Here is a 14932-nt window from a genome sequence, read left to right on the forward strand (position 1 = left end):
AAAAAATTAAAAAATATCTAATATTAAGTATACTTAATCTCCAGTTTTTATACAAATCAAATCGATAATAAAAATAAAACATGAGTATAAAAAACTACGTCGCCTATCAGTCTAACATAATAAAGCTTAGTAAGACTAGTATCCAGCTGCACTACCATTGCTTCGAGGATCGAAAGCACCTTCTAACATACCATTAGTGTGCCTAACTAAGGCACCAGCGTGGCCCACCAACTCGCTATATTCAGACAACATAATAATATTATGACCCCTTTCCTTCAAATACTTCAATGTATCTTCGCTAAACCTTTTTTCCATTCTCAAGTTGTCATCATCTTCTCCAATATGGGATCCATATACCCACCTCGGTGCAGTCACAGACGCTTGTAAGTTCAACCCTTGAACGACATACCTATGGAAAATAGCAGCTTGTGTTTGCGGTTGCCCATCACCACCCCTAGTCCCATAAATCATGATACGACCATCTTTTAGTTTTGCAGCAGCCGGATTCAAAGTATGAAATGGTTTTTTTCCCGGCTCCAAACATCTTATATGATTTTTGTCCAATTCAAAGGAAACCCCTCGGTTGTGCCATAATATACCCGTCCCTGGCAATACAACTCCGCTGCCGAAACAATGGTATACGCTTTGAATAAACGATACGGAGAACCCTTTGCTATCCATCACGCCCATCCAAATTGTGTCCCCTGGGCCCATACCTTTCCCCGCAGAAGATACTTGATCAAGACTGATATTACCGGCCATTTCGGAAATTGCGTGACTTGCTAACAGTGATTGGGCGTCGACTTTCATGTAACTCGGGTCGGTTATATGCTGGTCTCGTAATACAAATGCCTGTTTTGTAGCTTCGACTGTTGCGTGAATAAATTGACCTTCGTGTCGACCTTCGATAAGTAACTTATCTAAGATTCCAAGGATAGACAGAGAAACTAAGCCCTGTGTTGGCGGAGGAAGGTTGAAAATTTCTCCGGATTCATGTTGTAATCTCAGAGGAGTTCGCCTAACGGCCGAGTAATTTGCAAGATCTGATTCTGTGATTGGCATACCAAGGGACTCCATGTCTTTCGCTATCAATTTTGCCAATTTGCCACGATAGAAACTATTTAGTCCGTTGCTGGCTAATTCTCTTAAGGTTTTCGCTAAATCCTTCTGACAGAACCTTTCGTCCGTCTTCGGCACTTCGCCGTTAGGTATAAAAATACGTTTAAATTCGGCAGACATGCTGTCGTTTCCTCTGTATTCCCAACTGGCCATTTCTTGGGATGAAGACACGGGAAAACCTTCGTCAGCATAAGTAATTGCATCTTCCAGGAGTTTAGAAATGGAGGCTCGTTGGTATCCATTTTCATTTACGTATTGTAATGCTTCTTCCCATCCTCCAACAGTCCCAGCTACGGTGATTGCGGCTTTGGGTCCGGTATAAGGAATTTTATTGTAGCCCTTATAAAAATCCAAATTAGCTAAGCTTCCCGCAGCACCACAGGCTTCTATTACTACTGGGTCTCCTTCAGGAGGTACAATGAGCCAGAAGCTATCACCTCCAATGCTGTTCATGTGTGGGTATACAACGGCCACAGTTGCCGCTGCAGCAACCATAGCTTCCATAGCTGTCCCATCGTTGCGAAGTACTTTTAGTGCACTCTGTGTAGCAAGATGGTGAGGCGTGACCACCATGCCTCTCGGAGCTGTATTACTTGTAGCCATGGCTTTATATCTGAAAAACAGAATATAATACGTAAGAATATTAGCCTTGCGTTTCCTAATCGTTTTAAGGCACACCTCCTTTATATTAAACGCTGTTTACTGAACTCGTTAAGTTAATGGCATCAAGAAAATATAGTGAGAGGCTATAATGTGTCCGTATAAAGCTGGAGAGTGCAGCGGCGTCGTATATAAACCTTAACGTACCGATAGCGTCTAAGCCGCTCTGTCATAAATAGCGTGGAGGCTATACTAAAAATTACTCCCCGAAGACCCCGTACGCCGTAAACTGCCGATGGATAGATATTATAATAAAATATACAATAATAAAGATTACAGCGATGGCGATACATGACGTGGATTCTTAGGGCAAATACATTATGTCAGATCGGACAGGCAGATTTTGACTTTTTCTTAAGCCTGTTTTTTTAAGAAATAGAAGTAGCTAACGGGGATAAGTCAGTCCGACGGTAAGTTATCATTGTGATCTATATACATTTGTAATTAAACTCGAATAGGATTGAAATCCTACCTCAGGTTGATCTCAGATACGTTATTGCGCTTGAAGACTAAGCTTGTTTAAGCCTAAGACTGTTCGGACACAAATATATTTTGGTTTGTGACAAAAAAGGTCGTATTACTCAATTCCCAATAACTGAATCCTACTCAAAACTACTAACAAAATCTAAGGAGCAGTTTATGTACGCATAAGTACCTCATACCCACAGGTTTTAAGATGTCGCTACAATTAGGGCTCGAACACAAAACTGCGATGCGACGCGATGCGAATTCGCAACGCAGAAAATTGCGATGCGAATTGCTGCGATGCGATATCGTGCGGCGTAGCGTCTCTCAGGGTGACCAACAACAACAACCACTGTGCGATGCGAATCAATTCGCAAGTTCTTGCGATGCGTCGAGGGAGCTCGCAGATTTTTGCGATGCGACGTCGCATCGCAGTTTTGTGTACGAACCCTTAAACTTTAAAACTCTACAAGCTATCAATTTTGATGTTGCATGTTTTCAATACTTCAAAACGCGGTTTTTAAGGTACGACCTAAGATTTAACACGAGTTTCTTACAGCAAAGTACAATCAAAGCAGTTTAATTAAAGGTAATGGTAAAGGCTCGTTAGTTTAATGGGCTTATCGAGTGGTTTGAGGAAAAAGCGCCGATAAATTGGCTAATGGCTACAATGGAGCTATTCCGTGTTTCGGCTATTGGAAAAGTTTCCAGGTAAGTAGACAATGATGTTGATGAACATTGGGAAACCAATGTTAAATAATTATGGGTACACGTTTCAATGCGGATTATTTTTTAAATTTCGTTTAGTGATGTTGTGAGTGTGATTAATGAGTGAAGATATATTAGCGCGTATTAACTCCTAAAGTGGGCTTCCTATAATCATGGCTTCATATACAATACACAAATCTTATTTAGTTTACCTGGCGAGGGATTTAATCACTGAGACGGAACATACGTTATACCGATTTGACATCCATAGTGAACAGGTTTGATTCCCGGCAAATAATAAAGATAAATGTACATAGCCTTGGTTTATGTGAATTCATATATCTTTGGCGGTAGCTTCCACAATAGATGAAGTAAGACTATAAACGTAAATTGTCAATTTCGTCTTCATTAAATAATTGGACTAAGCTAGACAGAGCTGTGGAGCAGTGTTGACCACTTGTGCAATACAAGTTTCATTGAGTAACTCCTACAGCGCCCGCGGCTTAATTGTCTAACTTCGATGGCTGTTTCGAATGATTTCATACAGAAACTATCACTTTGGCCACGACGAATTATTAATAGTATATCCTGAATGATGCAAAATACCAAATAATAGTATTAAAACTTCATTTGCATACATTTAATAGTGCTTTCTTAGTATTTCCTGAATGATGCAAAATACCAAATAATAGTGTTAGATCTTGATTAGCATAAATTTAATAGCGCTTTCTAATGATACGTTTATTTCTGCTTGAGGTGTACTATGTACTTAGACGGTAAAGTAAGATAGAACATTGTTTATCTGCTTTTAGTAATAGAAATAAAATTATTTAATTATATGTATGTAGTGTTAAATGTTGCAATGTCCTAGTTTGAAGTAATAAAGCCTAAAGGAATAATGCAACCATTATTTATTATCATCCTATTTAACTCATTATGTTACTGTTATGTGACCCGTGTTGTTAAAAAGTTAGCTACCGACCGCTGCCCTAAAGGGTTAAATAGGGTATAAAACGTGTATGATACTTTTATAACTTGAAACTTTTATATAATGATAATGAATGAATGAATATTATAAGTAACTAGCTGACCCGGCAAACTTTGTACCGCCTAAAAATCTATTTATCAAATATATTTCATATAAAATATAGCCTATGTTACTCGTGAATAATGTAGCTTTCGAATGGTGAAAGAATTTTTAAAATCGGTCCAGTAGTTTTTGAGCCTATACATTACAATCAAACAAACAAACAAAGTTTTCCTCTTTATAATATTAGTATAGATGAATAATATATGTATACTAACACATTTAGTCAAATGTAGTCACATTTACTAACGAATTAGGCATTCCTGTAATGTTAGTGAATATGATTTAATAAATAAATGTTTCATTTAAATATACAATTCTCGGGCTCGCTTCCTCGCATATTGCAATAAAAATAAAACTCATCGGTAACAAAATATTAATTAAAAGTTATCGAAAAAATCTGGAAAATAGTGATCCGGGCGCACTCGGATAGAACTTCGTTACATTTTTATTGTTTTAATCCACACTCAAATTTCGGTACTATTCATAACAGATACAGAATATTCGGTGAATGGAAAAATCGTATTTGAAAATAGCGTAACGAGAACGTAATGAAAAAGACGAGTCGAAATGAATACAGTTTCATGGAACTATCACGTTTCTTACCTAGTAAATGTTTGATATGGTATGTTGTAAAATTTAAATTATTTTTAGGATATCTGATGCTGTGTATATGGTAATTGTATATGTAGGTACATGAACAACTTATGCCGCGGACTACGTCAAAAAATATTCTTATTTTACACCAATAGGGTTGGAATATCAAAATAATCATAAGGTGAACATTTTATCCAATTAATTTTTAGGCTTTGTGATAATTAGTCAAAAGAGATTTAGCTTAGCTTTAGCAGCAAGCTTATTTACGCAGGTAAAGAAAAATATATAAAATATTAAGGGAAAAAATAGAAATGAAATGTTATTGTTCACATGATACTTAAAAATATATTACATACTCATTTCTGAAAACACGAATCTTGTCAGATTTAGACCATAGTACGCTACACTGCCCAAGCTTCACATACAATTTACATCATTATGTACTTTGATGTAATTATTTCCCGATACGCCTAAGCGGTATTTGATTTACCATTTAACTGCAGATTTAGCTTCCGAGATGATAAAAACCTACAGAATAGCAGTCCGATCTATCGTTGCTTCGTTTTCATTCAATTTATCAACAAAAAACCTTAAGCGATGCGTATTTCGCGTTTTGACCTTTGTTCGCCTTGAGCTTCCATTTTCCATCCGAGTTAGGGTTAATGAAAAGTCAACAGTGCCAGGTTTTTTAACTCAATTAAAACCAGTTCTCTCCTAAATTAAATTTTAGTATAACGTATCATTTATTCTGTATACACTATCTAAATTGACCTCCTAAAGTTACAGAATCTACAGCAGTCTAATTATCCATTATTAGGCGACGTTCGTTATTTATAGGTCTTTATTCCTATCAGATTACGTTGAAATACCTACAATCTAATGGCTAGCTCGTTATTATTTAAAAAAATAATCCAAAAAATGATGATCCATTTTACTTATGCATTAAGTATAATAGTCCAAATGAAGATTATTCGGGGTCAAAACTAGACTTGTATTATTATCATATTGAAATACTACCTTGACACACGTTAAGAGTCATCTCATTTGTTTATCTAGAACTGTATGTAATACTGACTTCACATGAACACGATTCGAATAGCCCTCATAAATGCGTTTATGGTGACGATACGGCAGGGTTGACTCTACACTGATATTCTTACAATAAATATTAATAGTAAGTGATAAAATCTGCCCTTTTTAATATAATATTAGGCGACCAACTTCATTCTGGTTTACATATTTGTAACGCCAAATCGCGAACTAAATTTTAATTGAATTAATTTGCATAGTTTAAGAAATTCTAAACGACTATAAAGTACATATAAAATTAATGTAACAATGGCTGTAACCTATTGTTAACCGACCAAATATGAATGTCTCCAACCCTGACACATCTCATTTTTATTGTAATTCGTTTCGTACGAACCCATTGCGAAGACGGCGAGCAGTCAGCGCGTCACGTTATCCCGTCGTCACTTTCCCCCATAAAACCTTCAATGCATACAAAAAACTTCATTTTCAATATTTCCCACTGCCAATATGTCGGGGAACACTCTAAAACATATTTTACGAGTCGCCTCGAATGCGGAAGGGTCATAGGTCGGTTTATGGGCCTATACGCGCTATTTCGCCAGGGCATGACTTAATTCGCTCAATGTTCGATGCGGAGGGAATAAATCGACTTTGCATACCACGACCGCCAGTTTTTTGTTGAATTTTCTTTTTGGGGTGTTCTTTTGTTCAAGATATCGGTTATAGACGTTGTTATACATACTATGCGAACCGCTAGGAGATCCTCAAGTCTCCAGACTTCATAGTATTTGTCAAACGAGCGTGGAGTACATATCACGGCAAATGGTCACCTCCGCCCATATTTTTTTGTCCCAATGCCAGGTACTGAGTTGAAATTTTTCACGTACCTTTTTTCACCACATCCGTCAAACCAGAATAGCACATGATACGAGTACTACAATTATAAAGCAGAAATAGACGCAGTGGTGACACCTCTGGAGTTGTACCACGAAGGCCTTTAAAAGTTTTATATTAAGACTCGCTTCTGTTAATTAGAAAGAAAATCTTAAAATATTTAAGTAACTTGCCTTTGTATTTCAGATGTAGCAAAGATACATGAGTAAAGTTTTCAGTGACTTAATTCAGATCAGTCTCAGTAACAATAACTAAGTAATTTAAGCTGAAATGGTGCAAAATATCGGCTTAACACATGCTAAATTAATCCGCAATTCGACATTTATCGTAAAAATAGAAATTATAGTTTACTTTCATTCGTATCGGATATGATTTCAAAGGATTACTGAAATCTATTCAGTACATTTACAAATACTCAATTTCAAATTTTATTAGTGTCAGTAAAGTTTCAATTGCACTGCGAAAATTCGCCATGAATGCCCGTATGAGGTTAAATATATGCTGTACCTAAACTTGCAATTTTGTTTCCTATGTATCACTGTATACAATTTAAATTCATATCCATTTGATGGTTTCACATTTAATATGACAATGTTATTGACGCATGATGATATTATGAAAACATATCAATATTTATTGTAAACAATACTCAATTGTGGAGTACAGTGATAAGTATTTAAATTGAAATTATTACAATATAATGATGAAATTAGGTTGTTATTGTATGTGGGCTGGGCAATACGTGGTTGGACTCGCGACTTATATGTACAGAATTTCTCTTTGGTTTTACTCGACTCCGGAGGGGTAATGTCTTTCGAGCGTATGTCTCACTCTATATAGAACACTGGTTCTACCTAATTACTACCTAATTCTGGTTCTACCTAATTTGGCCATTTTTAACCGACCTCAAATGGAACGAAATTGTAGCTGCCAGCGATCAAAGATGCTTTTTCTTTCGTAAAGCAAGCTCCTCTGTGCGTTTTAGAAATTCATTAGCACTTGTTTTATCGGTTAAGGAAGACATCATAAAGAAACCTACATTCCAGACAGTTCTTTAAAAAAAATCTCAAAGATGTGTGAAGTCTACCATTTCGCGTTTGGCCAGCGCGGTAGCCTATGGCTTAAGTCCTTCTCACCCCGAAAGAAGAACTGTACCCAGCCGAGTAACAGTAGGTAATGAATTTGACGATGGTAATGAATATTTACCTCCATTTTATTTTATTGTCAAAAAACATTAGTTTTTGTGTGTCAAGCACCAATAAAATGTTCAATGCAAAAGCTTTTTCGGACAAACAAACATTACTCGAATCTGACATATGACTAGATGAAAAGTAAAATAGATTCAAAACTGAAACGAATTTGTCCAATCCATTCAATGAAATAGAACTCAATACGGCGACACAAAAGGGTAGTTTTTATTCAATTTAGCCCATTGAATAGTAAAACTTAAGTTGCTTTCGTTAAATTACTTTTCATTTTAATTGATAAATGGAGCTCCTAAAATGTATACTTTTACCCAAATATTGCCTGAAAAGGATCGCTTAACCTTCTGTTTTATACTTCTTTTTATATGAGTCTAAGTTATTTCTATAAAGTACTTTTTATAACACCTTTTTTATACAAATACAATTAAATTGAAATGTCACCATGACACATTTAGTCACATTTAGTCAGTGTTATTAACCCCAGCAGTGGGATACGTTGAAGCACCTATATCTTTCAGAATATATTGGTTCAAGCCATAATCCACCACGCTGATCAAATACGAATTGCTAGTACTAAAATTTGAATTTTAAAGCTAAAAATATATTCATATTCGTGCAATGGATTTAATCTGAGGAAAAAATATAGACAATAACGAACAACGAAATAAATAAACTAAAATATTTAAAACCACTCAATAGTTGTCTTTATCAGTTACTTTTTTAACGTACAAACATAACACTGAGATAAATTTTAAAATATTAAATAGATAGATGAATAGTGCAACAAACCTATTTGAATGTCCTTTGTCAGTCCACTTGATTTCCAATTAAATTTAATTCAATAAGATCTGAAGTTGACACTGAAGTTATCAATAGCGTGAATACAGTCAAGTCACAGAGCGATATACTCGTATGTCTGCGGCCATTCACACGCACGCTATTTTTATCAGATGCCTTATCGGGAGTTTCAAAACAAATAAGAGTAAAGAGGACATCACAATCTTATCTCAAGCAAGTGCATATTAATTCTAGAAATTCTGGGAGGACTAAAAAATCCTTGTATTCACAAAATAATATAACAAATAATATTTTAAATACTATTACTTCTGTGTTATGATTTTTTTGACACAAAAGTACCTAGCAAACAGCAGGTTATCTTCTAGTCCAATAAGTAGCAAGTGATCACAACGCTAAAGATAAAGTCGTTCACAGATGCTTAGCTAAGGAATAAATTGGTACCCCTTGTGTACCTCCACTTTTACACTTGACAATTCATATTCTTACTCCCAATAATAAAAACAATATTATAAGAAGTGTCCCTTATTGTTAAAATACGGAACACATAATGAAGAAAGACAGTAGGTTCTGGCGTAACGGCAAGAAAGAACGTCGATTGGTAGAACCACAATCAAATGTGAAAAAGTTCCGTTCAAATTCATCCGACGAGGGACCTCGCGCTCCCGGAAGTAGTTTTAAACTGTGATGATAAAGTTTAGTGTGTGATTTTAGTTTTAGACACTTCACACAATCTTTTTATCGCTCTCTGTAGCTTTGTCTGAGTTGAAATGGATTTTTCTATTTACTGGAAGCCCGTGGTCTTTAAAATGTGCAGAAGGGGAAAAGTAAAGTTCGATTATGATTTTCACACTCATAGTCAAATACTAGGATTCTCTGTGCCGTGAGTATCACGATCACATTTAGACAGAAACAGTCATAAAATAAATCTATGTCAATCAATTATAATATTGCGTTAACTATTGCATGTTTCTTGATGTGCCTGATCATAAAACAAAATTACATAGACTTATTGGAAAGATTTTAGTCGTAATGACCGTATCCATTCGCGCCTCTACCGATTGTCAATGGTTACTGCTGCCTTCGAATATTTGTAGAGTCCTACTCGGAGATGCGTTGCTAACCTTAAGAACCAAATTGGAATGCCTCCTCTCCTCTCCTTCATACTAAAAAACGACAACGCTTAGCACAGTTATGTTATATGAAATAAATATGGCTATCAGAGTCGACCTACGAACCGTTCTACTTCAATGTTAGAATAAAATTAAATATACCTGCTTTACTGGTAGAACATTACATCATTGTTACACGAAACCAATCCCAAACAAAATCCCCTCTGCGCTAATTTACTTCGATTATTAATTATACTGACGGAATTATCAAAATGGAACCCGGACAGGTGAAACCCGATACACGACATGTTGGATGTTATCGTATAAATGGAGTATGTCATGTTACACAATAGTTACCTAATTTAACGAGATCTCATTGGATAGACAGCGAGAGGGTTAAATTACGCACGAGAAATACGATTCTCTGTATTGTATTGTATTGTATTGTATTGTATTGTATTGTCTAATATGACAGGTTCAATGCAGAGAGGTAATTTTAAAAGGTGTGGATTTTATATTAACCTAATTCTTCTTCTTGTTTATTGAGAACAAAACTTCGAAACTTGAATAAGTGATTTTTAAGTTAATGGTTATATTAAGAACTAAGGTTCTTATAATAGAATAGTCGTTAAAACTTTTCAGAGGGCTTATGGGCGAGTAGAAAATGACAAATATGAACTTTTCTATACCAATCAAAACTGGGGCGTATGATTGAATGTAGGTACCTTAATCCTTTCCATTATGGAGGGTAACAAAATAACATTACTACGTGTTTGCTGTTCTCAATTAATAAGGATAAAAAATAAACTCTTTTCTTTAGATGCTATGGCAAATAGCACCTTCCTACATACAAAATGTAAGCCACTGTGGCAGCTTTGCCAGTATTTTCCGCAAGTCTTCGTAAGAAACGTATATTTAAATATTGTTACGGAGTAGCCTTTGCTAGTCCGGATAAAATGACAAAGAAGCTCCAAAGGAATCCTCGGACGGGCTAAATTCGATTTATTTACAGCTGCGGACCGCGACACCGGGTTCTTTGTAACACCGTTCTAGTTTTGCATTTTCTTTCCTTCGCGGTTTTGATAATGTTTGGTTTTTTCAAGCTTTTTTACTTTGGTTGTATGCTAATTTATTTTATAAGTCGCAATCGTGTCCCATAGTCACCGACAAGACAATGTTTGGGCCATCGAGTCTAATTCTTTAACATTAAGTAGCTTAATTTGTATTTTCTTCACTGATTTTAATGTTAATGCATTAATAACCATACATAAAACTCATACAAAATTCGAAACAGCTCATGCTATAATTTTTTGATGCATAGTCAATACTCCAATGACTCCAATAGTCCAATGACTTTCGCCGCTTCTTCTACATAATGAAACACCGATCTACTTTAAACAAAATATTTTTGATTTTATTTTATTCTGTTAGAATCCAAATACATACAAATACATAAAAGATAATGGTATCTCTATTCCGAAGCTGTACAACGTCTGTTCAAGAAAGAAAGTCACTGAACACTAGATGAAGTAAACTCCATTTGCCTACACCATCTGCGGACCACATCCAGTTATTACTTTTTGCCGTGAAGCAAAACATGTTTTCTTACCTCAGAAGCTACTGTAGAAGTTACTTTTAAAAACAAAGATTTGTGTAATTACCCAATTACTTTTTTATACAAAGGAATCAATTTTTAAGCCGGCTTTACTACCTAATCTCAATAAATAAATGATTTCATTACGTTATCATTACGTTTCATTGCGTTGACATGATAAAATGAAAAGCCGTATGATTTACTAGCCTTAGATATACTATTTTAAACAATGCTTACATACTGATGATATATTTTTTTTAAACTTTTTAAACAATAATATCAAATAAAACCTATTCTGTTTTCACGCAATCTGTGCAAGCAATCGTTATTAATATTGACTTCTAAAACATTAAGACACTTTTTTATAATATAGGAGTAGCAGACGAGCATGGAGTCCACAAGATGGTAAGAGGCTACTGTTGCCCATGAGCATGTAAAATAATCCCAAATAAGATTAGATTCCTAGATTTCCAGAGGTCGACAACAGTTGCGTCGCAACCTGATTACTTTCTGAAGTTGCCTGTGTAGGAAAAATATGGAAAAATATCACAATTTCAATCAACCCTTCAATCTAGATCACAGTAGCGTCGGAGCTCAACATAGAGTTTTAGCACCTTCAAATAACGTATATACCTATTTAAACCTTCAATTTATTTTCAGGGACAATCCATGTTGTCCTCTGAATTCGGTCTTATATTATGTATACTGCACATTACAAAAGTTGATTCAAAAAATAAAATACAACAGAACAACCTCGCGTTACAAAAGCAGGTTGCAAAAGTTCAATCAAAGTTACGGAGGAACTAAATTCGATTTGTTTACAGCTGTGGACTGCGCTGAATTCTTTACATCACGCCTTTTATTGCTTTTGCATTCAGAGTGATGTTTTCTTTTATGTAATTCTCTCGCTCCTCTAATTATTTGAAGAAGTGATTTTTTTTTTAAATACGCAGTCTTCTTTAAGTAGACAACATAAAATGTGTTTTCGTAATATTTTTTATCCACAATTTATTCTGTTATTTTTCTACGAATAGAAGTAGCAAAACTAATGCTATAGATCTAAGACTATTTGACCGTCTAAGTAAAACGCTTCTTGAAAATAAAACACTAAATATAGCTACTTACTTCAATCTTATATATAAAATTCTCGTGTCACAACGTTAGTTACTGTACTCCTCCGAAACGGCTTTTCCGATTTTCACCAAATTTTATATGCATATTCAGTAGGTCTGAGAATTGGTTACTATCTATTGTTCATACCTCTAAGTGATAAGGTTTGTTCACCCTTAACATTTTTTTATTTATATGGCAACACAACGTTTGCCGGGTCAGCTAATATATTATTTACTAGAAACGTAAATACTTACCAGCGACGCTCCAACAGACCTCAGAGGTAGCAACTCTAACCTTATCTGGGGGTAATTAGATGGCTATGGGTGGCAGTGTCCACTTACCATCAGATAGTTGGCATGCTCGTTTGCTATTCCTATATTATAAAACCTGACTCCTTTACTTTATTATAGTCCTTACATACTTGAGCGTGTGTGTCAAGTGACCTATACTTATATGGGCTAATCAAACGATCTTTGAAAAGAGGGCTTACCCTGAGAATAGAATATTAAATAGGGTTCTCTACCACCCCTTGCAAGCTGAGGTCGCGTATTATATAAAATCCGTGTTACCTCTAGGTCAGTTACATTCATATGGTCGGATTAGGGTCACTTGGAAAAAATAACTTTTGTAAGCGTGGTTTTATTGCAAAAGGAATATTTTTTTTATGTTGAAAAATTGTTATTGGTGCACATGGTCTGTTTGTGCCCAAGCTGGTGGGATATAAGTAACCAAAGTTTCATTTTAATTCGTTAAGGTACCTCCTGCCATCACGAACGGATAACATTTTTACTTTACATTGCACACAATAAAGGCTCATAGTTTTATTTATTTTGAAATGACATTTATTTTTCATACAGTCTTTTCATACTGTAAAACACCCTAATTCCTAGCTTTAAGTTATTACTGAGTATATTGCAGTCGCTTTTACTAGTAGTACTAGTACTAGTAGTATATCAATGAATCTATTTCTTTGTACACCGATGGCTATGAGTTTTAAATGAAAGCTCGCGGAAAACTACCCATATTGCCATGGTAACACACAATATTCTATTAAATAAATAGAAGCGAAATTCGTAACCAATATTAGAGGATAGGCGCACAATATGACCAATTAAATTAATCATTTCCGTCTAATGCACTGGCGAATGAAATATTCATACTGTAAATTAAATTGGCAACCTTCCAACCGTCATCCACATGAAAGTAGAGCTCTTCTTTAAAGTTTCTAAGTTCTATGCACTTTTCATGTTAGACCAGTCCATTTAGGATTTCTTTAAATGCTGGAAACTTTTTTAGCCTCGCCGTTCGAGCCAGCAAAGCGTTTGTCGATGCGCAATCGTAATTCTTTTAAAACACTGATCGGTGGAATACTGACTTTTAAAAGTTAAATAAAATCTAGGATAGAGATGTAAAGCCATAGTGGATAGTGGCATCGTCTTGCGTTTTTCGTGTTAAACAATAAGAGAACCCATATTTATCATCTATACTAATATTATAAAGAGGAAAACTTTGTTGTTTATTTGGTTGCAATGAATAGTCTCAAAAACTACTGGACCGATTTTAAAAATTCTTTCGCCATTCGAAAGCCACATTATCCACGAGTAACATATGCTATATTTTATATGAAATATATTTGAGGCGGTAGTTAAGACTTTGAGGCGGTACAATGTTTGCCGGGTCAGCTAGTATAAAATATTAGATTTTTGATGAATTACCTATTTCATTATAATGGTACTACGTGTTTATGAATATAAATAGGTACCAATAAACAGTATTAAAAGACAATAAAATGAACTTTGGTTGGTAAACCACATTTCAAATTACGGCTTTGCATTACGTTTGTTTTTGAACCTCTGACCTATTTTTACTATGAAAATTATCGCTAGAATACCGACCAACGTCGTGGCATACTTATAAACATCCGAAGTGTTTCAACTTAGTCCTCAGAGATAAAACACTTATATGACCGATCTCAGGTAGGATTGTAAAATTAGTTGGGGTTGATTTCAGCTATCCATGGACTGCAGTTATCTCTTAACATCAAGCATGAGGAGGATGTCTATGATTATTTTACACGAACTTACAAAACATGATCTCGAGATATTATTATCATTAAAGTTATTTCGTTTTAGTATGTACCGACTGTAACATAATAAAAATGATAAACGTCCATTATTAACATTCAACAGAGTATAAATTTTGCAAGATACCAAACACTGAAATTAAATTCAAAGAATTCGCAATCTACCGGCTAGCTTTTGCAGGCATTATTATGGAAATTGTGCTCAAAGCAGTCATACTTCTACTGTGGAGGCACTTTGCTTCAATAACGAGAAGCCTTAAGGCTCTGTATTTTGCAAGCCATCGGCTAACCCATTTGACGGACAAGCGAAATTTGCATGCCCTAAAGTTTCAGAGCGGGTCGTTTTATGGGTATGCAATATGAGTAAATATTACATGTAGGAAGATATTCTTTAGTGTATAAGGAAATATAACGTCATTACATACATCCATCAATCCATCCATGCATCAGCCTTTTGAGGTCCACTGC

The 14932-nt window shown here is 35.2% G+C and overlaps 1 protein-coding gene across 3 annotated transcripts in view; it reads right to left on the reverse strand.

The window, feature by feature from the left end:
• Positions 1-14932, reverse strand: part of LOC140750065 (oxamate amidohydrolase proenzyme) — a 21065-nt gene continuing 6133 nt past the window's right edge. Inside the window, exons 1-2 of one of the 3 annotated variants that reach the window (XM_073083390.1) lie at positions 8557-8673; positions 1-1732 (exon numbers count right to left, since the gene is read on the reverse strand). In XM_073083390.1, coding sequence (XP_072939491.1) covers positions 136-1722 — 1587 coding nt within the window. In that variant the 5' untranslated portion in view covers positions 1723-1732; positions 8557-8673 and the 3' untranslated portion in view covers positions 1-135. Of the gene's footprint in view, positions 1733-1926; positions 2081-8556; positions 8674-14932 lie in introns of those variants that run through there. The other 2 variants (XM_073083389.1, XM_073083391.1) reach the window with 2 other exon arrangements.

Source organism: Epargyreus clarus, unplaced genomic scaffold (assembly GCF_041222505.1).
Source record: "Epargyreus clarus isolate Ecla_fem2 unplaced genomic scaffold, WU_Ecla_fem_2.2 ptg000019l, whole genome shotgun sequence".
Classification (NCBI taxonomy): Eukaryota; Metazoa; Arthropoda; class Insecta; order Lepidoptera; family Hesperiidae; genus Epargyreus; species Epargyreus clarus.